The 26929-nt window shown below is 37.5% G+C and overlaps 1 protein-coding gene across 6 annotated transcripts in view; it reads right to left on the bottom strand.

Moving 5' to 3' along the window:
* The window catches only part of CACNA2D3 (calcium voltage-gated channel auxiliary subunit alpha2delta 3), a 481763-nt gene that overhangs the window by 305802 nt on the left and 149032 nt on the right, over positions 1 to 26929 (bottom strand). For all 6 annotated transcript variants that reach the window (XR_003927719.1, XR_003927720.1, XM_030043854.2 and 3 more), the window contains one exon: positions 25820 to 25879. Coding sequence is in view for 4 of the 6 variants with exons in the window: in XM_030043854.2 (XP_029899714.1) it covers positions 25820 to 25879 (60 nt within the window). In the remaining 2 variants the exon portion in view is untranslated. The remainder of the gene's footprint in view (positions 1 to 25819; positions 25880 to 26929) is intronic.

Raw genomic sequence — 26929 nt, 5'->3', positions numbered from 1 at the left:
AATTGCCTTCCTGGTCTTCACTAAGGACATTTAGAAAGAGATCAGTGGTGTTGATAGGTCAAGACCCACACATTCAATACATTGTCCTGTGCTCCCAGCTCAAAGTATTAATGCATAACACTGGCATCTTCCAGAAAAAATTAAAGTATTAAGTTGGGTTTTCTCCTAGCTGAGCCTCACAGTAATTACTGAAGGACAGGACTTTATCAGGCAAGTATTAATGAACAGGAAAAGATAAGACAGCCCTCAAAATATAGCCAGCCCTCTACAGTTCTCCATGGAAAGTAGCAAGATTAGCTCACCAACATTTTTCCTGGTTAGCTCCGACATTTATGTTTCTCAAACCTTCAGAGTATTTCCAATGGCAGTATTTTGTACATCCCATCATACTTCTGCCCAATGTTTTAGCAGACCTGCTGAAGAACTGTAAGATGACAGCAGGTGAAGAGCTTCACCCTTTGTTCCTCTCTTATTCTATTCATTCTTTGTTTCTTCCTATTCTTCCTAAAGCTAGTTTATATGAAATGCAGATGAAACTGAAGCAGCAAACATATCTGTCACGAGGCTTCTAGTAGAAACTTGAGCAAATCAGATAAAATGAGAAGCTTCTTTCTTTACACCAGCCTCACTGGACTCTTACTATTTGAGGCTCTGCTCTTAACTAGTTCAAGCAAGAATTGTGAAATTCTGAATGTTGTTTCTGAAACTCAAAGTTTTCTGTTCTACTTCAAGACAACAGCAATTTCTTTTACTTCAAATTAGAGAAGTCAAGCATATCTATATATTTCCACAATGAAATCTTGCTGAATATTATTTGATTTTTCAATAGATACTGATCTTTAACCACTTTGTTAAAAAATGCAGAAAAATACAAAAAACCCAAATCAACGTTTCATATCTCTCAGGGGAGAGATCAATCTTGATTCCCTAACTGTAAGATGGGAATTAGCGCATTCGTCATTCTTGCAGGACTGAAACTGTGATGAAAAATGCTCAATAGCAGTACTAGCCCTCCAAAGCACTACTGGTACTTCCGTATCAACAGATCCTCTATGTAATATATACCGCCAACTATAATACAGAGTGGTACTCCAGATTCCCTAACTGAGCACTGAACAGACCATACTAAGTCCTGTTCAAACTTGCCATTTCTGAATGCAACACCTGCATCTCATGATCACGCTAATTCAACTTCCTAACAGGTTCCCTTTGGATGAAATCTTCACACAGTAGCTTACATAACTCTGTCTAATTCCAGGCAAAAGCAACACTAGCAACAAAAAGAATTTAGCTCTTTTTTCAGTTTTACCTGCTGAAATAATTTCACTGCTGTAGTCAGGCCATGGTTCTATTTTCAGCAGCAACAAAATAACTACCTGGCCGTATCTCAAAGCCTGGAAGAAACTCTTCTTTTGACCTAAAGTTTAGGCAAGCTAAGCAGGGCATCATTAATTCAGAATGATAAGTACTAAGACAACTTCCTAATATGTTGCTCTCGCTTGTGTGGATGCAGGCCAGAAGACATCCTAGAATAGCCAAAAAAAAAAAAACCCAAACAACTTACTTTTTACATTTTCTACCAAGCCAACAGTTTAAGCATCACCGTGAGTCACAGAGGTTGACTAGCTGGTGACAATCATCTGTTGAAATTATAAATGTCAAAAGGCTGTGATTCACTTAAATCAAGCGCCTGTGTTTAATTTATTTATATTAAGCTTCCACATTTCTGAGACATGGTTTCACCCAACTGCTTCCCTAGGAGCGTAAATCACCATCAAAGTACAGAAGAGTAAATCTGCAGAACATAACTGGGTTTGAATATGACGCACAGCAAACAATTGCAAAAGCACATATACGGATTCATTGTTAAAGCTGCTCCAGCCTTGGAAACGTCTTCACATTTTTCCACAGTTTATGCAGGAATTTAGAATGTTGCAAGTATATAATTAGTATTAGATGTGATTAATTCATACTGTGGGAAAATACAGAAAGAACTGAAATAGAGCTCTGTGGATCTCCTTTCTCTCCACCCAAACTGCAATCAAGCATATGCTATTTGACGCTCTGAACATACTGCCAGAACTCAATTTTGGGAGCTGGCTTTCTTCTCCTCTGGCTGTAATATTGAATGTTTCATTTTTCAATGTCACACTATTTACCATGCACATATTTTAGTCATATCATTGCACAGTATGGTTCTGGAGCTGGCTGGCTCACGGCTTCTTTGTACCTAATTTTCCTTCATTCTCTTTTCCATTTCTTTCTCACACGGCTGTTTGCCAAGTCTTATTTGCCTATATTTGTAAAATAAGAACAAACTATTATCAGTCCTTTGAAAGGCACATAATACAGAGGTCTATGAAAAAAGCTGCAGGTTTCATCTGTGTGGTTTGAGAAGAAACAGTTTTGATTTCTACTCTGGCTCACTCTGGGTTTTGCACTGAGGTGTGTGTCCGGATAAGATCTAAGAATCTTCAAAGTTTACTTGTTGTAATGCTGAAAACATGAAACCCAAACCTTTTTAGAGTTTGATAGAGAACAATAAATCCGTCCTCAGATTACTGCAGTGGGGCTCAAATTTGCTTGAGGAGTTCTGTGAACCTTAGCAAAAATCTCATGGAAATTTAGCTTTTAATGATAGCTGAAGCCTATCGATGCTTGGCATGGTTCCACAAGTTTTAACATAAGGTTTGCAAAGCTTTGTCAAGCCCATGCTTTCACTGGTGTTTACTTACCTGCAATAAACAAGAGTAATACATTCCTGTGTATACTCAGTTTCTGAATTTGGTGCATATGTCACCATGCTAAAACTAAGTGAAAGCAAGACAACAGAGAAAAAAAAGTGATATAAGGAATAAAGCATGGGAAAAGAAATTAGGACTTTGGTCCTACTCTGCCCAAAATTGTACGTGTCTCCTGAAAAGGTGAGAAGTGAAATGGAAAAAATAAATGCCTGAGTAATTTAAATATTTAGGTTTCATTCTCAAATCTTACATTTGGCTTTAAATTTGTTGTGACCTCTCTGTGTTTAAGGATAACTACGCTGTACAACACAGCCCAGGGCAGAAACTCTCTTAATTCAGAGACTAAAAAAAGTGAGCTGGAACCTGTATTACCTTGCCTACACAGTACTATGCCCAAGTTAATTACCGTTATTAAGAGAAGACATCAGAGGCAGCCTCGTACTACGCAGACCTTCTGTTTTCAACACCACAGCTAACAGCCTCCTCACGGCACTGCATTTGGCCGTGCAGATAGACCAGCATCTTACACTGCGTGCATCACAAAGGATGTTGCAGAAAAACTGGACTCAGGTGTTTCTAATCATTTTACCCGACAGTTAGCTATAAGGCTACCTTTTAACTGTCCTGAGCTGCCATTTTCTTCTACAGTCTATTGCTGTACGATTCCCTAAAAAGAAGCATTCTGTACATTGGAAACAGTAAAAAAAATTAATAAACGAATTATAATATTATAAATGGCATATCATAATGCTAAAAGTTATTTTATAACATGTTCCTAATTCTAATCACAACTTCCTACTCTGATATTAGATTGGATATTAGGAGAAATCTCTTTACTGAAAGGGTTGTCAGACATTGGAATAGGCTGCCCAGGGAAGTGGTTGAGTCACCATCCCTGGAGGTATTCAAAAAGCACGTAGACAAGGCACTTCAGGACACGGTTTAGTGGGCATGGTTGATGGTTGGACTCAATGATCTTAAAGGTCTTTTCTAACCTAAATGATTGTATGATTCTATAATAAGTATAATTGTGTTGATTTTAATAAAAAATAATCCCTAATGCTTTACTATCTAGGTTATTGCTTGTGTTAGCTAAAAAGCATATAGATAATTGATTATGTTCATAAGCTCGTCAATTACCATATTGCTGTCATTCTATAGTAACTATTTTTAACAAGGCTCAACATATTAAGGGGTGTAAAAACTCTGGAAATCTGGCTCTTAACCACATTTGTTTGTATTTTTAGCCCATGTTTATCCGGCACTTATTGGCCTCTGAGTTACATACCTGCACTAATGGGGGAATAAACCTCCTTGTCACAGTATTTACTCAAAACATTTGGTCATGTACTTCTCCCCTCTTCTCTTAAATTCAGTATATTGTACTGTATTTAGCTTTATTTATAAAAGGTTATGCTTACTGCAAATTCTAAGTCCTGGAACAGACTTTATTAGATTAAAATTTATTTCCTTCAAAATGTCTGTCCTTCTACATCTGAGGAGAACATTCTGACTTAATATTTTGAGAAGAGGGGGAAAACCTAGTTAATTAGGGGGAAAAATATGCACACACCCCCCGCTCTGAGAAGACAGACTTTCATCCTTGTACAGCCCAGTCTTCTCCCACGCCGGTGCTCCCTACAAGCACTGCCCGAGGTTTCCCAGGAGGAACACCCCAGCGCTGGCCTGGTCCCCACTGCCTCTGCAGGTCTGGGTGCACCGCGACCACCACGTGCTGCAGGCAACTCGCCACCTCCTTCTGCCTGCCAGCCACAGCCCTTAGGTTTGCGCTGTCTCCAGACCGCAAGAAATATTGCAGGGGTTCATGTGCAATTAGAGGATTGGAACCCCCTGTACCAAGGCCTGTCCCCTCTCCCTTTGAGTTGCTACAAAGGTGGCATCGGCAAGGTCGTTTATTGCCAGACTAGAAGTTTCCTGACATGGGCCACTTGCCCATGGTTCAAGGTGGGGAGACATTACTCGGAGAAGATCCTCCTTCACCACAGAGAGGAAAACTGTACTGGATACTCAGATTTCTTTTTTCCTTTTAGTGACAACAGCAGACATAAGAGGTTTTCAAACCACAGTGCACAAACCATTTTGGAGCAGCAAGGGGGTGCCTCAAGCAGAGCAGCGGCGCTTGCTCTTACCTGGGTGAGGAGCCAAGGCTTCGGCCATCCCTGCTGCACTGTCGGCAGGCGCAGCCGGAGCCGCTTGCCCCCTCCTCGGCACAGCAGCCTCGTCCCGCGCCCCCGCGTGCTGCCCTTGTGCTCCGGCACCCGTGAGAAGGGGAGGAAGGATCCAGCAGGGAGCTGGGGTCAGCTGGGGGACGGATGCTTCCCGGGGAGAACGAGGGGTGAGCTGCTCCTCACCAGAGCTCGATGGGCTTGCGATGGGTGTGGGGTGAGGGTCCCGGTGCGGGAAAAGAGAGGGGGCGTGCACGCTGCCCAGGAGCTGCTGCTCCTTCTGCAGATGGTGGCTCTCGAGTAAAACTGGCGTCTGAAAACCCTTGACACGCAGCTCTCCAACCGAGGGCACAGAATTACTCTTGACAAAGGGAACTGCCAGCCATTGCCCCTTGGGGAGAAGCAAAGTAAATGCTTCCTCACATTTGTGTGAGCCAATATAGCTTTGTAAGAGATTGATATTCTCCAGGTACACTACACGAAGACACACTTTAGAGAAGCTGGTACAAAGAGTCCCTTTTCACCACTGCCACTTAAATATTCATAGAAAAGGGAAGTAATGGGGAGCTTTTGGGGAAGAGATTATAAAGGGAAGATCTGATAGTAGGGGAGAGCAGATCTACAGAGTGACCTTTAATAAATAACTGCTATGGTCCCAAGTGAGTTAATAAAATTGCAGACTAATTTAACCACATCCCCTTAACTTGCCCTTCAACAACTCCATGGTCAAGACAGTGTATACAAACAGAGAGGTCAGCATTTGTTAATGACCACAAAAAGCTTCCTCGCTGCAGTATTGCAGACAGACTGCAGTTACAAGACTTGAGCACTGAGTCACGGACTATACCCTTCTCTACATGTGTAAGACATTAAGTGTTCATCACAGAAACTTAAATAAATTAAATCATTCCATTACAAATGACAAAAAGGGAACTTTCAAGTTGCGCAGTTATTATTCAGAGATATGGAAGCAATAAAGTTAAGGTTCCACATGCATCCTCAGCTCTGTGCTTTGGTCTACATGTAGTGTGGTTGTTAATTCCATAAACCACTAATAGGGTTTTTTTTCCTAAAAGGAACAGAATAATACTTTCTATCTGCATACAGTCTATAAACTCCCTAGAAAGACAGCTCTACTTTTATTTAAATAATCTAGTCTCCTCTCTACTGACACATTTTTATGCACTAAGATATTTTTCCTATATTTACACATTTTGACGTTCCAATCACATTTTTCTACACAGAGCTCCGCCCCGCCAACAGTCCTCGCCTCTAAGAATTTAACCAGAGTACAAAGGCCTTTCTCAATGGATGTATCCCTCTGCGTTTTTCTATCAATTCACAGCATTCCATGTACCCTAGAAAGTACTTAGATAAATCTAAATCTAACTTAATTGAATGCGCAGGAGGTCTTTATATCCCTGTAATTTTTCATCATTACTCAGTCTTGTTATTCACAGGCTGTTACAGGTTACTTACAAAATATATACTATGTATTTTTATTTTTCAAGCAAGTGGCTTCCATTGACTCTGGCCAGCATACAAGTGTTTACATTACGAGGAAGCTATCTCACATATACATTTAAAGCCGCAATAAAAATATTTGATGCTATATGGAAACCAGTATTAAAATCACATAATTAAAAGCTACATCAAATTCACACAAATGAGAGAGAACAGATTCCGTCTTACCAACAAAAGAGGATATATTTATCTCTACCGTTGACGTTTTCAATATCTGAGGGCTTATTTATCCAATGTTACTGACATCGTAACAAATTTCTTTTGGTTTTCCTCTTCTTGTGAGACAGGCAAGTTTGTGAGACATTTTCTTATTGAATTCTGAGTGATCATTTTAAAAGAAATTCCAGAATATAAAAACACTTCTCTGGAAACAAGTGACCAGTATTTTCCACATAGTTTGCAAGATGCAGAAAGCAGTGATTCTTACACAAATATTCAGAACTCCACTGTATTTTCTTTAGAAGATGTAGACAAATTTGGAAGAAAAGCTTAATATTTTAACCGTATGCAGTTGGCATGCAACGTTTCCTTCTATGAGATTAAACAAAGAAATTTAAATGTACTGTATTGAGGCCCAGGTCTGCATTATGCCTTGTGCAGATGAAACATTACAATTTAGTTATGTTGAATGTTTTGAAGATTGTAGGGATTTATTTTTTTTAAACTTTTCCTATATTGTCATTAATAACTTAAGCATTTTTACACTTATTCTTCATCAACTACCTGGCTAAGAAAATCCTGAAAGATGCAAATTCGTGGATAGGCATCTACAGACAGGCAACTCGCATGGAAATGTCATGACAACTGTAGTAGACAGGTTGCCAATGGGAAAATCTGAATGTACAAGAAGTTCAAGAGCTTCCTACTGTATCTGGTATAGAAAAAAAGCAAAGATGAAATACTTTGTAGAATTTTAAAAAATAGATTTAGAGCTTCTTGCACCATAAGTGGCTGTGAAATCAAACCACAATCAATCAATTCATCACACAGATGAATACGCATACCAGAAGTTTGGGAATTCCACCCAAAGAGAAAAATGAGACATAGCACAACATAGCTACACAAGAGGCCCGCGGCAAAAAAATTGTCTAGGGATAGTTTTGAAATATTTATAAACAAGTGTAACTTTACCGAGGAGGGAAGGAATAATATAAACAATAGGGTCATATTGTAACTTTAATTAAAAAAAAAGAATGCAAAATAGCTGAAATACCAAAGGGACATCTTTAAAGGGGCTTTGGGGCTGGGAGGGGATAGCTGAGTTTTTTAAACAATCATAAATACTCACCGACTTGTACGGGGATGAGCCAAGAGTGGCATCTAGTGGTTCGCAGTGTTATGGTGCTTATTCCCATTGAACAGCTGGGATATGTTCCAGACTTGCTTTTCTACAGCATTCATTACAATCCTCTGGGCTGTAATTGAGTATCTGGCGAGTATCTTGCTAGCAAAATTGCGGGGGGGGGGGGGGGGGGGGGGGGGGGGAGGTTAACATGTAAAGGAATAAGTAAAGAGGTATTATTCTGTGTTTATCTGTGCTTTGCTAACAACTTAGCTTCGAAGCAAGTATATGGGAATATTTTTTTTTTTAATCTGGCAAGAAGAAATTGCAGTCTTTAAGGAAATATTTAGTATAGCTATAGGACTAATAGTGATCTGTTCTTTATGTATGCACATGTTTGGTTACCACTAACTTCCAACTATAAAGAATATTAACAGAGCACTTTCATACATCATATACATGTTTGGTGACATTTTCCAAAATTTACTTAATACTCTTTTATGAGTTGCATATTTTTACTGTGAAAATATTGGAAAGAAGTTCCCCAGTTGGGAATTTTGGAAATTCCTTATGAGAGGAGACAATGTATTTGCAGGAACAGATTTCCTGAGAGTCATTCAGATCCCCTGGGGCAAGATCACTTTGTTTGCAAAGGAAAGGGTACAATATTATAGTATTAGAGAGACTTGATGAGTTCTTGATCCAGGTTCCATTTTAATTACGTATTATTAATCATTTTGCAGTTGGAAGCATCTAACATTGTCTATGTGTAACTAATTAGGAACTCATGTTTTTTAAATTAAAGAAACATGTAGAGGTTTCTTTTGCAACGTGGGGTTGAGCTGAGAATACATAGCACTAGACCATAAATTTTACTTCACAGTTCAAATATTGTTCCTCTAGAACAGCAAATAAACAGGATATTAAATTGTGTGTTATATTCCAAAATTAGTGTGAGATACTACAGACATTCCTTCAAATACCACCACTGAAAAAGCCATTTAAATAACCTAATCTGTTTTATATTTGCAGTTCTTATCTTTTTGAAACTGTTCTCTGATGGTAAAAATAATTTCTCTAATAATCCCTGCGCACAGTAACCACACAAGCATAAGTACATATTAATTGATATTACTGTTTATGACCAGGAAGGCAATGAAAGTGAATGTTACAAATGCTGCTATTACTATCAGCAGTTCAGAACAGCATGCAAGGAAGATTTGAATTGCAATCAGTGTCATACACAAAGCCGTTAAACTAATATTTATATTTAACCTATATTTAACAGAATTGAAGTGTTGAATGTTAATACAGATACAGAATATGACGTAATCGAAAACATTTTACAATTTATGTAACATGGAATAAAATACAAGATCTGTGTGTGGTGGTAATTCATTGCTTTAGAGTTCAGTTTACCAAGGTGTCTATATACTTGGGAAGTGATTTTTTAATTTTCAATTTTTGGATTTTAAACTGAAATTTAAAGCTAAAATTTCACTTTTAAAACTGAAATACAATATTATTGCAGATTTTTAGAAAGTACTTTGATTCTGCCAAACATTGACATTCACCAAGTCCAAACAGCAGGTGTTGGGGTTTTTTTTGCTAAACTTTTGGTTAAGAAAGCTCACACTGGCTTAATATGGCTGATAATGTGAAAGTTTGAATTTAAATCCCTGGAAAATGAAGGATTTTGAAAGTGAGGACAGTGTAACCCTTATCCATTTTCTATTGTTTCAATAATACAGCTGCTGACTTATAATACAATAAATGGGATTTCTTGGCACAACTTGCCAGAATTGTAAGCTTTAAGTACAATCCTATTCTCAGTAAAGAAAGTTTTAAATACAGGCAAGTGCGAAGTCTTAGTCAGTACATTATCTGACCATATTGTGTACTTCTATCTAGTATTTCTAACATAACATCCCCAATTTTACATCATTATAATGTTCTACCTATTAAGTTTCCTGTATCTGTCCTTTGAGTATTTAGAAGACCACAGCTGTATGCCTTTTTGAAACACCCGCAAAACTCAAAATTTAAATTAGCTTTTTAAAATTTATTTATTTTTCCCATGTACGACATGCTAGATTAGTCATCAGACCTTCCCTGCAACCTTTTGGTTAGGACAGGTCATATAGCTGTACTTTTAACTCTTGGATAAGTGGCAATTGACTTGTACTATTTATTTGTGTAAGTAAAGAGCACGCAGGAGTCTGAGTCATGGAACAGGACTCAGATGGGCTAACTGCTGTTACAAATGCACATGCGATCACATGCATGCAAAGTAAACCCTGCTGTAGAGTTTTCCATCTAAACACAAGCAAAGAGGTTTATACAGATAGGCAGGGGACATTAGTAAATAATTAGGTAATACCGATCATGACGATAAGCAACACTTTCAGATCAACAACCACCGTATTCGCCATCAATGACTTGGGGAGGGGGGAAGCAGAGGATCATTTGTTGACAAAGGACAATCAAAAAGAAAGAAAAAATGTAATTAAAGTGAAACATCTGAAAAGTAGAAACAGCCAACCCTCATCTGTAATCACCCGTGAAACCCAGAAACAATGATTGCACCGATCTCCAGCAGCGTTGTCTTTTGCCAACTCCAATAAGCTGAAGGAACTGACCATCTGCAGAGACGTGTACGATACCTGCCCGGAATGTGTGAATGACCGCTTTTGTTGAAGACGTGGAGACATGTTTTTAGTTAATGCAAGACAGTTCAACTAGTAAAATGTTACTAAATCAATTGTATATCAATATACATTCTGGTATTGTGGCAGTTACAGTTCAGCATGAAGGGTAACAATAATGGAAAACAGAACTTGCCATTATGTATCATTAAAGCATAATCAATTACAGGAATCTGTTAGTGCTTTCCTTGAGAGAATCAATCACAAGGAAACACAATCTACTTAAATGTGCAGATAACAAACGGAAATGATTTTTTAAACAAGGTGATTGGGTTGAAAACATTTTTAAAGAAAAACTTTAACAGATTTCCTGACCTCATTTTATTAATGCAAAAGTCAAAATAGACAAAAATGCTGGCTTTATATTCCAAGAATGGAATATGAAAGTTCCTATTAAATCTGGGCCTGGAGCATGCATTTTCCAGCCAACATCCAAGATTGCATTTGCTGTATTCATCATTATATATTTGTGTGTATATACAATGATGTCACTGTTTATGGCACTATAAAGTCCAATTCAAAAAACACAGTTTTTATACCGTCCTTCTGGAGTTCACTTGCACACAGGCTGAGGTGCAACGCTCACCAAATTCACAAGGTAATGTCAGGGCTTATCTGGTAACAAGAGCACGGAGGTGCCCAGAACACAGGGGCGAGCACGGTCGTGCGCTCGAGGAGCTAGGCAACCACGGTAAAAGCTAATGCAACCATCAGACACGTCCTCGGTTGTGCACCAGAGGATTTGTCACTGCAGAAATGTTTTATCAGTCAAAAGTAGAGCTGAACTGCAGTCTGAAGAGAAAGGGCAAGACAATAAATGAAACAGTTTTGCATCCTGTAAACTCTCTCCTTGTGTCTCTGTCCAGATTTACCCTGCTATACCAGGATCACTCGTGGTTTACGCAGGTACAGTGGGTATGAGCCAACTGTGTAAGACAAAACCGAATCAGCTGAAACGCTTTGTACTTGACAACAATCCTGCTTCCCAGTTCTGTCTTCTCCCACACAAAGAGAAAACAGGAAGACGAGGCGAAAACCTGTGTCAGGATAGGATGAAGGGAAGGAACAACTCTTGAAACATTAGGGGTGGGAGGAACAATGGATGGAAAAAAGCTACCAAGACAGAAGAGCTTTCTCTCCAAACCAGTCCCAAGCGCTACTGAAAAGTATCACCTTTTGATTAAAGTGAAAGCAAGCAACGTGTAAAATCTGCATGACCAGGATTGCAAGGGGTCCTTGTTTAAAACTGCTGTCTCCACCTTGTATCGTTCACTGCCGTTTTTCAGCAGAATCTCCCTAATTACCATTTCATTTCTCCACAAGCCCAGCAACACCCACTCAAGAGGAACACTGGTGCTGCCAGTATGTAGAAAGCTCAAGGACTGGGACGTTATTTGGAGGAAATATATAGCAAAGTATTTACCAAGATACCACAATGAATTTAAAAAAAATAATTTCTCGATGGGGATAATTGTGGATGCTAATTGGGCTGCTATTTTATGGAATTCGGTACAGAACTTGGACCAAAAATGATGAGCATTTTGGGATTCAAGTATTTTTATAGTATATACTACACATTCTTATTTTCTGAATTTCAATTAATCTTTAAGAGATTTCCCATTCTATAACCCATAATAGATCCTAGTGAATATAGATCCCATAAAATCTGCAGAAAATTGCAATTCTGAGAGATGGAATGCAGTAGGGAAGGGGAGCGGGTATAGAAATTGAGTAATTTTTCATAACACCACCACCTTACATTTCACCTCCTTACTATGCCTTTTCATATCATTGACATTTTACAGGCAGTTAAAGCCTGGAAATTTGGGTCTTTCTAGGAGAACAATAATCACTTGACCTCTAGAGAGCTACTTCAACAGCCATTTACCTGTATCAGAATTTCAGTAAGAATGGGGACAATTTTCAAAAGGCAACGCAGGATTTACCCCTTCACTGAGAGGTGTGCACTTAACTTTGAACATCCCTACCTCCATCATTAATCAGTGACACTAACACTGTGATACTTCACGAGGCTATTAGTTTCCTAAGGGTTTGCAGGAAACAGCTGGATCCCCAGCTACTACGCGAATGCACTAGAAGACACGATGCTTGCGTGAGGGAGAGTTTTATAGGAATTTGAAGCGGTACATGGTCTTACGAAAAATAGTATGCAGCTTGCTATGAAAGATCCTTGTGTAAGATATGATCAGCCAACAGCCAGACACTGTGCCAAATACAGGCAAAAATGCCCAGGGCGGCAGACTGTCTCTGTTGCCAATGGCAAGAGAGCGAAGATGAGTTAGGGTAGCGCACACTTGCACAGAGCAGATCCCCAACCCGCCTCCACAACCTGCTGCTGCTGCCATGGGGCCAGAATTCGAAGTAGGAGAGGGGGCAATTGAGCCAGGCACCTTGGTGAGAAGGGAAGTGCGACAGAAAGGAGAGAAGACCATGCAGAAAAGTTTGGAACTGTGTTAGGGTAGCAAGGTCTACTGGTGGGCTGGGGAGAAAGCCTTGGAAAACCCTTGGAGCCTCCAAGACCTCCCACAGCCTTTCACAACCTCAGGTGACCTCTGTCCAGGTGATTTTACCTCATCACAATTCCATACACCCTTTCCAAAAAATCACAAACCCAGCATAAGCTCCCGCAAGCCCTACAAATTGTACCAGATCTCCTCGCCTTGCTGCCAAGCCTTTGCCAGCCCTATACCCAAAACCTCCGCTGTCCCTTCCAACATAATACACACCCCCCAGCTCGACTCTGGTGCAAAATTCTGGTTTGCATATGATGCTGAAAGCTCTTGAGCTGACTTTGTCAGCAGGAGCTTCACACAGGCACAGAATATCCATTAAACCTTTCACTAATATCTTTGATAGGCACTTTTGGGATCCAACAGTAATATTTCTCTGTACACATGCTCCTCATTTCAAAAAGCTAACTGGACACAGAATAAGATTTCAAGTCCTTTTTTTACATCTAAATGGAATAGCCTGAAAGCTTTAGCTATATAGCTGGTAGTTTCAATCTGAAATACAAACATAAAATGTAACATTAAATCAAATTACTGTTATTGTAATGTTGTTTTTTTCTTTTAAATGAACCACAAACAAAACACTTATTTAAACTTGGCCTCTATGATTTTTCAAGGAACATACCATCACTTTTTCCAAGCTTTTCGCACAAGCAAGTACATCCTCTATCTTGTATTTCATCTGTTTATCTATTTATCCATTGCACTTCGTTGCAATACCCCTGGCACCTGATCTTAGACACGGTCTTTCACTAGGAGGTTGTTTTTGTTGGTTTTTTTAAGCAGCACATCTCCCACAGCATGACCTACAAAACCAGTGATAAAGATGTGCACATCAGGCAATATACATAAGGTTGAAATGCAGAACTTTGAACAAAATTATTAAAACATAAATACTAAACTATATGTGCATTTAAACATGCATAATTACTTCATACTATCACTCATGGTCAAAACCGTACCAGTATGTACAGCACAGCTCAGAATACTGTATTTCTAAGTCTGAAGTTTTTACACATCATCATGGAATTGTCATATTTTGAAATTTTCAAATTTTATGTAAAAAGACCTGAAAGCCATTAACTGTGGCCCTTGACATGGATCTATCTATTGTGTTTTGTGCTATTACCTATTATTCATGGAAAAATAGTTGCTTTTATTTTTCCAAATCATTTTCAAAAAATCTGAGTTTAAAAGTCACCAGTAACTATTTCACAAGCAGGAGCTTTCAACTAACGATTAAACAAATAAGCAAGTGTATTTTCATGATAAAAAAACCCCATAGCTCACTGAATTCAGACAAATCCTGTATATTATGAATCGGCCAACCACATGATTGATGAAATGATGCGTGAAAATAGAGGCAGAGGCAAAATAACCTACTTGAACCCAGAAAATTTTCAGACAATAATCATTACCAGCTTTAATTAACTTCAACACAAAAGTGGAGGCTCCTTCTGTTTCAAGTTAATGAAGCTCAACACACAGAAACTACAATTAGAGACAAAGCATAAGTCTAAAGCAAGTTGTATCTTAGGATTGAAATAATGAGCTTGGTATTTTAATTTTGTAGTCAGCAATTATGTGAGATACAGAAACAAAGAAACAATACGTGCAATTGAATGTTAAGGTACGAACATAGCTGGTTTTCACTCAGTATCTTTCTTATAAGCCAAAGGCAAGAAAGTAACTTTCTTCCTACAATAAGCAGTATGTACAATACCCTGGAAATATTTCCACTATGATCATCTAAAGATTTACTCACTTTCATACTACACAAGTCAGAAATGTGACCTCATCTAAAGCTATGAACTGCTTAGTGACTTCTATTTTGCCTTTCTCATATATATTCATTAAATCTTTATCTATAATACTGTTATTTCCATTTAAAATGATTGTTATGTAGCAAAAAAAAGCTGTTCTCCCACAAAAATGAATAAACCTAGATTACTTCCACCCTTTTCAATAATTTGTCTATTCCTAAATACCAGGTTAGAAGAATATATGACCTTTAACTTAATCTCATCACCAAGCACCTCCAAAAAAAAAAAAAGCACAAAAAGAGAAAAGATGGTCTGCCATTTATTTCTCCTATTTATAGTTTATTAAACCTAAAGATAATAGGAAAAAGGTGGAAAAAAGCAGAGAATGTCTGGGCTGTAGTATCAGATATCGCTGCTTATTACTGGCTATCTGCCTAGTAATCATAAATCCATAGGGTAATATTCTAAAATCTTTTGCTTTTCAGGTAGGTGTGAGCCAAAAAGAAAAAACAGTTTAATTTTCTACGAAGAGCAGAAAACAGCAAGCACAGCACAATTGGGTACCAGGATGCATAAATATTCCTGATTACAAACCCTTTCACATAAAGCAAACAGGAAGAGTTTGAAGCTAACAGTGTGTACATCATGCAAAAGGTATCTCTGTCCCAAAAGATAGATATCACATAGACTATGAATGAACTGCTCCAATAAATTATATTATTCCTCAGAGGGGAAAGGAGAGCAATGTTATAAACAGTGACTTCAGAAAAGTGAGAACAATAGGGCATTGAATTTTGCAAGAGTGAATTAAGGATCTTTTTTTTCCTGGAGGAGAGCTCAGTATCATTGACCAATGAGCCTTATAAATAAAAACATTAACTCCAGCACTGCCTGCTCCTCTAAGCACCTTAGCATCTCGTCCTTTCAATATACCAGAAACTAAAGGTAGATACAAAATACGTACAAGTACATACAGAATTAAATAGATGTTTCAAATGGATTCTTTAAAATATATTTTCCAGACAGTTCAGAACGCATGTGATTCTGGCAAAAAGCACATCTTAGACACAGAGCTTTGATGACAGACTGTGCTGTGTACCTTTAGTGTAGAAGTCTTAACAAATCAGAAAACAACCATCTCTGTACATCACCTCCTCCTTGTGCTGATACATATTGAATATCCATGGATAAAGGAAAGCTAAGCCAAAGCAGTATTTTTTAAAATGAATCTTGATAGGATCAAAATCCTCAGAACTGTCACTTGCTTTTGGCATTGCTTAAACCAAGGAGAGTCGTTTTCTTAAACTATTCACCGAGATCTTGACAGGACTAAAGGAGCGTACAAGTAAATCTGACTCCCAGTGTGAAGCTGCTCGGTGCTGAGGGTAGGGCTGCTGCTAGCCAGGGAAAAGGCACAGCGCTCAGAGTTGGAGCCACTGTGTAGCTGACCTTTTGTGCAGCAGAAAGTTCAAAGCTAATTAGAAAGTGTTTTCAGAAAGTTAAGTGCTCTCTTTTTTTTTTTTTTTCTGAGGGAGGGATGATAATTAATTTCTAGGCTGCAAGTCTCAAGAAGCAAGTCAAACAGCTGCCCTCTATGAAGTTATTTTTAATCCCAGATTCCTCTTTGCTATCACCAATACGCCAAACATTAAGCATGGGCAACTCTAACTTCGTCTTGCATGGTCACTTCTCCTTTTCTCTCACTCTTTAGCTGCTTTCTTGGTTAGTTACAACTGGAAATTGATAGTCCCATAAACGTCTACTAGAGACACGTTTTTAAACACATCATCTCTGTCTGCCCGGACAATGATAAGAGGAGTTTCTGTGAGGTTTATGGCAATCTCAACCAGCATATGTTTTTCAATAACATTGTGACATTTTTCCTCATCTCCTATGCAGCATTCTTCCCTCACTCCTTGTGCATACTTGTTTTGCCAAACTTCTCTGAAACACATTTTTAAATGGTATTTGAACGTTACCTACTCTTATTGTCTCTCTGAAGATTTCTTTTGGTTTATAATGAAGTTTACATCAGGCAGTTTCTTACCGTTTATATGATTGCCTAACCTGACACAGAAGAGGATGGAAGAAAGAGGGGTTTGCCTTTTTTTCCCCCAAGTAGCTGAATATGGTTTCTCCATTTTAGTCTCACTATAAGCAAACATAATGGTTTTAGAGACTTGCAAAAAGATTGCTGTCTGTACTCTTGAAACACAAAGATATTAACACTTAACAACTTTGCCTTTACACATTATTTAGTTATTTCTCCTCCAGCCTTCTCGCCTGCACTTCACAGTCTTCTGACACCTAACCTTTTACTGCACTGTTTCTGCTTTCTTCTGCCTCCTCCACAGTCTTCCTTTCACAAACTTCAGTTTCCCCTTGCTTTGTTTAACTTGTTCTGCCTACTCTTACATCCCTGCCCAGACCAGTGGACCTGGCGTCCAGAAGGTGCTCACCTTCCCAATGACAGTCTGCTTTGAAATGCAAGGAAGGTCACTGACTTCTCAATTATAAATTGTGGCATGCATGGATCACATGTTATTTTGACTGTGTGGAAAGGCAACCACATTGACAAAAGTTATTCTGGTTTGGGCATTTTTGGAAAGAATGCTAGGCATTGTGAAAGAGGAAAATTTTTTGAAGCCTCGGTTGAAGTTCTTGCAAGCTTCCACTCACTCCCAGCTTATACGACAAATTTCAATCTAATTTTGAGGCTGCAACATTAAGTATTGTTATTAATTTCCCGCTAAAAGTTCATTAAATAGTATCTTTTTTTTCTTTTTTTTTTTTTTTTTTTCCTGCTTGAAAGTGAACATATCTGTTTTCATTTGACTGGCTCCTTCTGGTACATCATTATCCCATTAACTGAACAATACTACCTTATTCCTCTATCTGTTCTATTGGAATAAGTTAGAGCTGCCTTGCGAAAACAATAAAAGAAAGAATTCCATGTTGCAAACACCGAGTTTTACCACTATTTTAATGAGAACTTCTGTTTTACTTATAACCTTAACCTGTGAATTTATGTGAATATGCAAGAATCTCATCTTTTATTTCTTTCAAACATGTCTCTAATTCTTATAAGATGCTTATGAAGAGCATAAAAAAGCAACCTGGAAATAGTTAATGATTTGAGTATGGGAACGAAAAACTGCATATATGTATTATATGTATGTAAATACTTTCTGTTCCATCTTGTTATTGCTGTTAGACCTGACCTGGGATTCTTCTTAGTTTTGGAAAACAGATTTCTTTTTTGCAGAATTGTGCCAGAGGAGAAAAGACTTATACTGCAGTTCAAATCCATCCTCTGAATCAAGCAGAACAGAAACTCAGACTAGGACCTCTGAGATCCAAAACGACTGCCCCATCCATCAGGCTTTTCTGAGCGGAGTGTTTCACAAACTCTTCTGCTGCAGTTGTTTCACATCATGTAAATAATTTAATATTCACTAGAGAAGCAACTTGAACAGGCTTCTCATATCCTAACTGAGAGCCCCACCTATTTGATTATGAGTTGTTCCGAAGTGGAGGATTCTCTTGCTCAGGAAAAACTTTAGGATATCTCAATGTTTAATCAGAGAACTTGAAATTTTGAAAACACTCATGGGATAAGAAAGCTATTTCCTTCTCATTTCTGGGAGCAAGCAAACATAATAAAGGGACAAATAAATATAAAAGGAAAAATCTCAGGAAGACAAAATAATCTGCTCAGTCATACGGTTCTTTGACAAGTCTAGGTTTCAGATTTCTGTCATTATTTACAACAGATTTCACCCGGCAAAAAGCACTGTGTCCATACTTGATGGGTAAAACTGAATTTATAGTGTGTTCTTCAGTACACACTTCACCTGCTTCAGATAGCGATTGCTATCACAAGAAAGGCAGGCAGGAATAAATCCAGAACTGCGTGGAAACTATTCTGGTGGTTGTTTAACGAGTCTAACCTGTTAAGGGTACCACCAAAAGGATGAGTCCTATAACTGCAGTCAGAAGAATTAGTCTCCGGAACTCCGTGCCAAACTTTCTCAGAAGCAGAGCACATTATTTGCCATAGCAAATTCAGACCATAGCTGCTGGTTCCTTTGCTGTCAAGCCCCATGTAGACAGAACAGCTATTAAACTAAACAGGCAGAGAATTAGTGTTCTTTTTTGATGGCTCCCTTATATAGGGCAGAACGGCACCAAAATGCTGAACAATTCTTTACAGAGGAGAAATTACAAATTTGTTGAAAAAAAATCATCTCCTGCATCTCTGCTTCTGAGACAGTGAGTTAAAGTCTGCATTTCTGTGCTTAGCTATCAAACTCATTCCTTGTCAACAGAAGTTAGGAATGCACATAAAAATAAAATTGTCCTAGTAATTTACATTTAATTTGTTTGTAGTAAGAGAACTTAGAAATTCTTAGAAAGATATATGTGTAAAAGGGGGAAAAGTAATGAAAATTGTCCACTGATCATAACTGTCTTCAAACGCCAAAAATTTCTCTCAATCCTCAAAAAAATTCTACAAAACTCCAAAGTGAAAAAACTAACAAAGAAGTTCATGTTCATCACTAGAAGATGAACTAAAATATCACTAGACTTTTTTTTTTTTTTTTCTGGCTTCATAAAACCTTGTTCTCTTTTTCTGTTCACTTACCACAGAGCCAGAAAACAGTTAAAAGTTCAGAGATTAAAATAACCCAAAAGGTGCAGGGCCCCTCTTTCTCTGTACGCTCTCTTTCTGATACTTAAACCCTGCCATTCATGCAGAGCAAGAGAGATGTGAAAGTCTTGCTCTGAAGGTTACCTTACTTGTGCATCAATTCTAGAGAATTCTTAACCAGTAGCATCTGAATTCACTGATGTCTTGATAATTCCATAGTCATTTCGGTTCTCCTCTTCCCAACCTCAGCAAATAAATAGGTAAGAGTTGACAAGCTAAGGTAGTCTCCACTGAAAGGGCTTATCCTTAGAGCTAAAAATCTGGAAATCAATTTGTTGCAGCTCTGGTATTAGAGCAGTTGAGAAGTCCTTAATTTGAGCTCACAGAAATCAATAAGAATAATACTAAACTAAGAACTGCAAAGCTGAAGCTTGCTTTTTTTCTTTCAGAAAAAAGCACAGAAGTATTTTCTGAAAGAAAAAAAATTAACAAAGGAAAAACTAAAACAAATAAAGACTTTAAGAGATTATTTTATCATTTAAATGTGTCCTGTTGTGCCTTGTAGTTCACTAACTCACTAGATGCTCATGCTTCTATTCCCTTTTTCCTTCCTCTTAGCTCTCAAACTGCAGTGTAATTCCTAAGAGCTTGGGGCTTTGTTGCTGCTGTTAGTTCTTAACCACATTCTGAATTCTATGCTTACTGTCTTTCCTTGACCTCCCTTATCTTTTGATCGGTACCAAAGACTTCAAACTGTTCAGAAAAGTGGGTAACAACAAGACTTCTGCAGGTCCTGGCAGCATTTCTACATCATAGCTGTATCCAAATTATGCCTGCAGTTGGATGAACACAGCCAGATAGAAGAACCTGCCACAGTATCACAAGTGTTAGAGGAACACAAAGACGAACCCCCGGAGAGCAGGTCCTGTGTGAGGCACCTCAGGAAAGAGCTCCAGAGACAGATTTTACAACTGAATAAACTGTAATGTTTCCAGTGTTTGTAGCTACTTCTGCAAGAGTTGCACAGGGCCATGAAAATGTAACAGTTTAGACCGGTGCTAGTTAAGGATCTCTTCCTCCTGCCTTCTTACAAGCTACAGGTACACTGTCCATATCCCATCCAAATATAGCCGAGAGCACTTTGGTCTGCAAAATATTTGAAAGAAAGTCTAAAAAGGAATTTAGGCTGTCAGATCTCATATTAGGTTTCCTGGCTTGGAGTTTAGAAAGATTGATTTCTGATTTAGAAGGCAAGCAGCTTGGATAAATAATCCATGAAGCACATCAAACTTCAGATGCTCCACTGCTATTTTAAATGCACTTTTCAAAAAGTCATTTCAATCACTGGTTCTGAGTGCTTGAAGTCCAACAGACTTCCCTTTCTGTTGTGGATGTTCAGGACACTTCAAGAGCTGACTTCAGTCTTGAGGACATTATTCTAACAGCCAGAAAAATATTAATACCAATAGACTGTAAATCTAGTTATCATGCACCTCATTCAAAATTAGTGAGATAATAAATATGCAAACAGACTTTTCTGAAATACTAAAATGAAAGTAATGCACGTGTTATAATAGGAGTTTAATAAGATTATGTAGAAAAGCTATTCTCAATTATCTTCTGTCCTTGTATTTTCCAGTTACTGATATCAATATAATTACCATCTATTTGATTAAATTTTAATTAAATACCTCAGCATTTAATAATCCATCATTATAAATTTTTGCATGGTATCATTATACTAAATAAACATTTAGGTCAGAATTTCTAAAAAAGTAGCAGCAATTTAAGTTACACATTTATGTCTATATTTAAGCTCTATAACTAGCAGTTGAATTTCAAAGTTACTAGAAGTCAGGTAGCCCCCCTTGAGAGACAGCAATAAACAATCTAGTAATATTAACAGTAGCAGGATTAGACCCAGAAGCTGTAGAGCTTATGAACTGGACTAATTCTGCTCCCCAGCCCTCTTTTGCTATTTGTGCTTTCTTCTAAACTTTTGAAGTCTCACCTTTTGTAGACTTTTAAAAATCATTAAGTATGTGTAAAAAAAGTACATCATTCAGCTGTGTAAACCACTGGAAAATCCTTAACTATCCATCTGCTGATTTCGCAAGATTTTTTCTATAGCCCACATATATACTCTAAGAGTAAGGATCAGATTTTTAAGGACACAAAGTGCAATTAGGAGTTAACAGCCAGCAAAATCTGGCAGACAGGTACCTAATTCTGGTACAGTTTTGAAAACCTCTTCCTTAAGACTCAGCCATATGTTCTAGATCTAAAAAAATGAATAATGAAAAGCAGCCTCATACCATTATTCCTTTTTTATCCCACTAAATTAACTTCAAGAGTGTTCTTAAAAGAAAGTAATCCTTTCCTGAAAAGTACTTGATTAATCCTCTTCTAGTCTTCTGACATAAAACTGAAATAAGGTCAACCATCTTAAAGTATTGGCACTTGAACCTCTCTTATCTTATATAGAAAGTGAAACTACAACAATCCAAAAAGAAAACATCTAGTAATTCAGGTGACATAAACTATGCAGTAGCTTTGATTCTATTAAAAAAAAAATAACCTTGCTTTTTTATTATCACATCACACACACGCAGAGAAAACACAGCTGGAATGTAAGGCAAGTGAACTAATGAACTTAATTAACACATAGAAAATAAAAGAACAACCCTGCAAATGTGTATGTATAATGAAACCATTCAGCAAATGAACCAGTAGTCATAACGAGATTTTGTATGAATTCCTCCTGTCATTGGGGTCAGAAGTATGAAAACTGGGTAAGAACCAAGAATTTTAAATCTTTATTGATCCTAAAATTAATATTTTTTTTTAAAGTTTGTCAGAAACAAAATGCAAGTTACTTTTACTGCTCCACTGAGAACTCCAGCACCAGTTCCACTGCTGAGCATCCACCTCCTGAGATCATTGAAAACCAGAAATAATACAACACTGTGACAGAGATCTTATCCTCCCGCTGTTCAGATGGTAACAATACTCCATGCATTTCTCTCCTAAGAGCTCAGGTACAATCGCATCAATAGCAGGATATTGTAGAGGACTTAGGTGCCAACACAGACCGCATGACTGCAGTTGAAGCGTGCTTTACCACCGCGCTAGTAACTGCCTAAGAAGAGCAGCTGGATATCACATTGGTGTATTTTAACACAATGAAATCTGTCCAGTTTCTAGTGGTTTGAGGAAACGCGGTGGGAGGAGACAGCCTCTAAACCTATGTGGTTTTTTCAGCTGCATATGCAACAAATTCTTAGGTATGTGACAGCCTCAGGGAAGACTTTTCCACTTCAGAGCCTCTTCCAGGGGTCTGAACGCAAACCGCACCACGGTGTTTCTGTGAATCGTAACAAGGCAGTTCACATCTTAGGAAACACATACCCAAGCACAAAGGAAGTAAATGATCAGGAGGCCAAATTTTAGTTAACAGCAATAACTACAAATGATTAGAAATTTCTTTTTTAATAGATCACCTCCTAATAGAAGATATTACCCTCTTTTTTACGTTTCTCTAAAAATTTTTCTCTGGCAAACAATTAAGTCAACAGAACTAAAAGATGGTTGTAGAATCACTTCAAAACCTGTAACATCCAATACTCTTGCTGGGCCTGTGCTTGGCAGTTGGCCCCTATGTTGTTTTTTTCCACCATGTTAAAGCCACAAAATCAGGCAGAATTACTCCATTTTAAACAGGGGCAAGCACAGAGACAGTGTCCTATATAAAGCAAGACGAGTGATTCTTCAAGCCCATGGAAATATTGTGACAAGGCACCTTGCTGTAGCAACACAAATGGTAGTTTATCTTATATCCCCAAATACTTTATTGGGCATGATTAAAGATAGTAATTCCACTTAGCAACAACTTGAAAAGGATCTTTAATAACACAGAATAACTTGAAACCATACCCACCATGTCAGAAAACCTTGGATTGGGTTAAAAGTTCAAGTATTAGTAACATTTAAAAAGTTATTTTCTCATAACTTGCTAAAACTGCAGCTCTTGGTTCACATTCCCAACAGAAAAAAGAATCTCCCAAAGCCCAAGTACCGCAGGGTAAATCTTTCACGTCAGCTCTCACCGATTCTTAGTTTGGCCATTACTCAAATATGCAATATATAATGCTGATGAGTTAAACATCATATCACCCATTTTGATTTATTTCTTTCAATTCACTGGGAATTTTATTTATGTTTGTAACTACAAGGTTTTTGTTGGTGGTGCCAATAGCTTCAGTCCAGGGATAGATAGTCGAGTGCTCAGACCATTATACAGCATTACAGCATATTGATTAGAATACCTATAGAATAGCTAAGGACAAAACTAATAATGTTACTAAGAAAAATGCCCAGAAGGGATCAGGTCTAGCCTAACCAAATAATATAGTTTCAGCATTGCTGAAGAGAATACCAGCAGTCTAAAAGACGAACTCTTCCAGTTATTATTTTCTTTAAGTTGGTGTTTTTCACAGTCAATAAAAATATTAATATAATTTTATTTCTCCCTTATATCATTTTTATGTACTGACACAATATTACCTATACTGTCCTCAAGACATAGAAGGTGATGTTGGACCAATAAAAAGCACAAAAGCACTTTATTTATGTGCTTTCTGAATTTCCAGAATATCTGAGCACAAAGAGCACAGACTGGTGCTGTACCACATACCACTAATTCAAAGCATTTAATCCTGTCTTCTACACGTCAGCCAAGGCAATACAAATGCCAAAAAATTCCTCTTTGATAGCAGAATTATATACACTGTGTATTATATAAGCCTTCTGTCCTCCTCCCCTTGAATGTACACTATCAAATCATTCTGGCCATTATTTTATATTGAGCAGATGGTATTATGAGATTTTTGATAAAGAACAACAATCACCCAGCAAGGGTTGCAAAGGGGTCGCTGAAACCAAGATTAACAATTGATTAGCTTTAATGGACCGTGACAGTAATAAACAGAGCTCTACACAAAGATTTGATTGTCCTGTTAATGCTGCTGACACAAATGGCTTTTAACTGGCTTCCTGAAAGTGTTAATATCTTCAAAGCCTCAGCAAATGAAGGGCTCTCTCAAAGTGAGAACTGTCCTGCAGTGAAGAAGTACTTACTGTAGAACTCTAAAACAATCTTCTGTAAAGGGCGTTTCTGATTTATTCAGACAATAGTTCCTATTTCTCCAAGGCTTAAAGTTCAAAAAAATAAAATACAGCACACCTCTGCAAAGCTGGAATGTAAAAGAACTCTAAAGCATTTGAATACAGAACCAAGCATTCATTAAATACAACAATAATATGAATTATCACTTTCAGTGCACTCATTTCATCCTTACTCCAAAATGGGCTGACAGATCTCAGTATCACAGCCTTCTAAACTCAATTTCTTATCCTTAGCTCTGAAAAGCTCACTCTATTTTTTCCTTTGTGCAGAAATCAGTAATTTGTGTCATATTTTCTTTAACATAAAATGGTTTGTGATTACTGAAAGTAACCATGGTAAAAACTGAAAATAGAATTTACAGATCTGTATACTTCTTAGATACATGCATGGGAAAAAGTCTACAGAAAAAGTCTCTGTTTCCCTTAATGCTTCAGCTCAAAATTTAAATGGGCATATGGCAAATATTCACAAAAAGTTTTAAAATTAAATCTAGGTAGAGAGAAAGTAAATGAAACTCCACTTAACATGGCATTTAAGAAACCAAGGATATAGGAATTCATTACAGGTAAGGAGGTATTTACTCATTTAAGCACTGAGTAACACTTTCTGTTAAACTTTCCATTTTAGGTTAGATTACTTGGTCTCTAAATCAACCTGTTTTTTTAATTATGTGTCTTATTTAAGCAAAGGTTTTTCTTTTAAACATTTTTAACTGTGAGCTGCCACAGTGCTTCTCCCTCCCGTGTTATTCCTAAAGGCAACATTTTGAGACAATAATGGTATGGCTCTAAGGGCTTCTAGGTAAGAGAAAAAATGGTGTCTGCTCTAGACACAGATCCAAACACAAACCATTTGCACAAATCAAGGTCATACTAATCCCATCCCTGTGGGTCCCACCCCATCTGCAAATTCAACTCTCTATAGAACAATTCCTTGCCAGTACACTGCAACGATGAAACATGCTGCTAATTACTGTGTTTAAAAATCTTGACCTAAGCAGACATGCAGGGAATTTAAATGAAATCTCTAAAAGACTAAAATCCACCTGCTTGGTCTCCCAACACACAAACACTAAATGTGTAACCTGTCAAAATACTGAGCCAGCCTTCATTAATTCCATTTTCTGCAATCAGCATCCTTTATTACTCACATGTTTGGCTTTCTACAGCAGTTCTTCATGCAAGCTATTGTATAAACTGTGATAGTATACTCTGATGATAAATGTTGAAGAAAATAATTATTAATTACCTGTAAGTCAGCATCAAACTCATGTTTCAGGTAAGCATCTTCTGCAGCTTCAACAAGACGCTGAAAAAAGAAAAAAAAAAAAAGGTGTATTTTTGAAATAACAGATAACATCTTTAAATCCAAATGTTCCTTCCAGTATAACAACAGAGATTGTTTGAGAATTGTGTAATTCTTTGTCACCACATGGTATTTTCTATAATACTTCATAGAAGAGAAATAAATGATCCAGATTAAAAAAAAAAAAAGACCAAGTTTTTTAAACCCTCAGCATCCATGATTGGTGGTATAAAACTCTCAAAACAGCTCAACTACTAATAAATAAAGGGAAAGAAGGTAATTTTTTCCACTAGTGCTCAGCACCCTGCAGCTCTTGTTCCAATAGTGATTTTTGAGAGGACACAAAATAAAGTTGCTTTCACACTGAACCTCATTTTGCACATAGGAGCCCTTTTCAAATCTTTCTGCAAATTAAAATAGGAGGTATTTCCTAATAATGCACTTGATTGCAAGCAACTGAAATAAAAAGGAATTTCTAAATAACACATCAAATATAAAATATTAGAAAAACAGAGACCAGGTTTTTGTACTTAGCAGATTTGAAGTGTTTTACATACTACCTTAACATGGCGCATAATCACAGCAAGATTTTTCTGCAATTACAGAAGTAATATTTACTGAATGACAGCAATTCAGTAGTATTTTTTTCCTCTTGATAATATCCAGAATTCCCTGTAGTAGTTATTGTTCCTTACCACTATCATCTGAAGGGAAAAAAAAAGGGGTTGCACTAAAACACAGCTACTTGAAAAATTTAATTCATATAGGGGTTTGCTGCAGACATTCTCTTGTGAAAAGACATTATATCCTTTCTAAGGTTTTATTCAGGGTTCTTTACAGTTCTGAATATTTTAACTATGGAAGTAACTCCTAGTTTTTATTTAATCTACCTGAACATTCATATATGTACAACCCAAAATTAATCAAAGAATGACCTGTCACTAAACAGTCATTATAATACCTCTATTTTCTTTGATCTATTAGACACTGGCACACATATATTTTCAAATATTTTCTATCACGAAGCAAATGAGCTACAGGCTCTCATTAATG

This window comes from Aquila chrysaetos, chromosome 20, assembly GCF_900496995.4.
Source record: "Aquila chrysaetos chrysaetos chromosome 20, bAquChr1.4, whole genome shotgun sequence".
Classification (NCBI taxonomy): domain Eukaryota; kingdom Metazoa; phylum Chordata; class Aves; order Accipitriformes; family Accipitridae; genus Aquila; species Aquila chrysaetos.
Note: the sequence above shows the minus strand (reverse complement) of the source record. Positions and strands in the feature narration are given on the sequence as shown.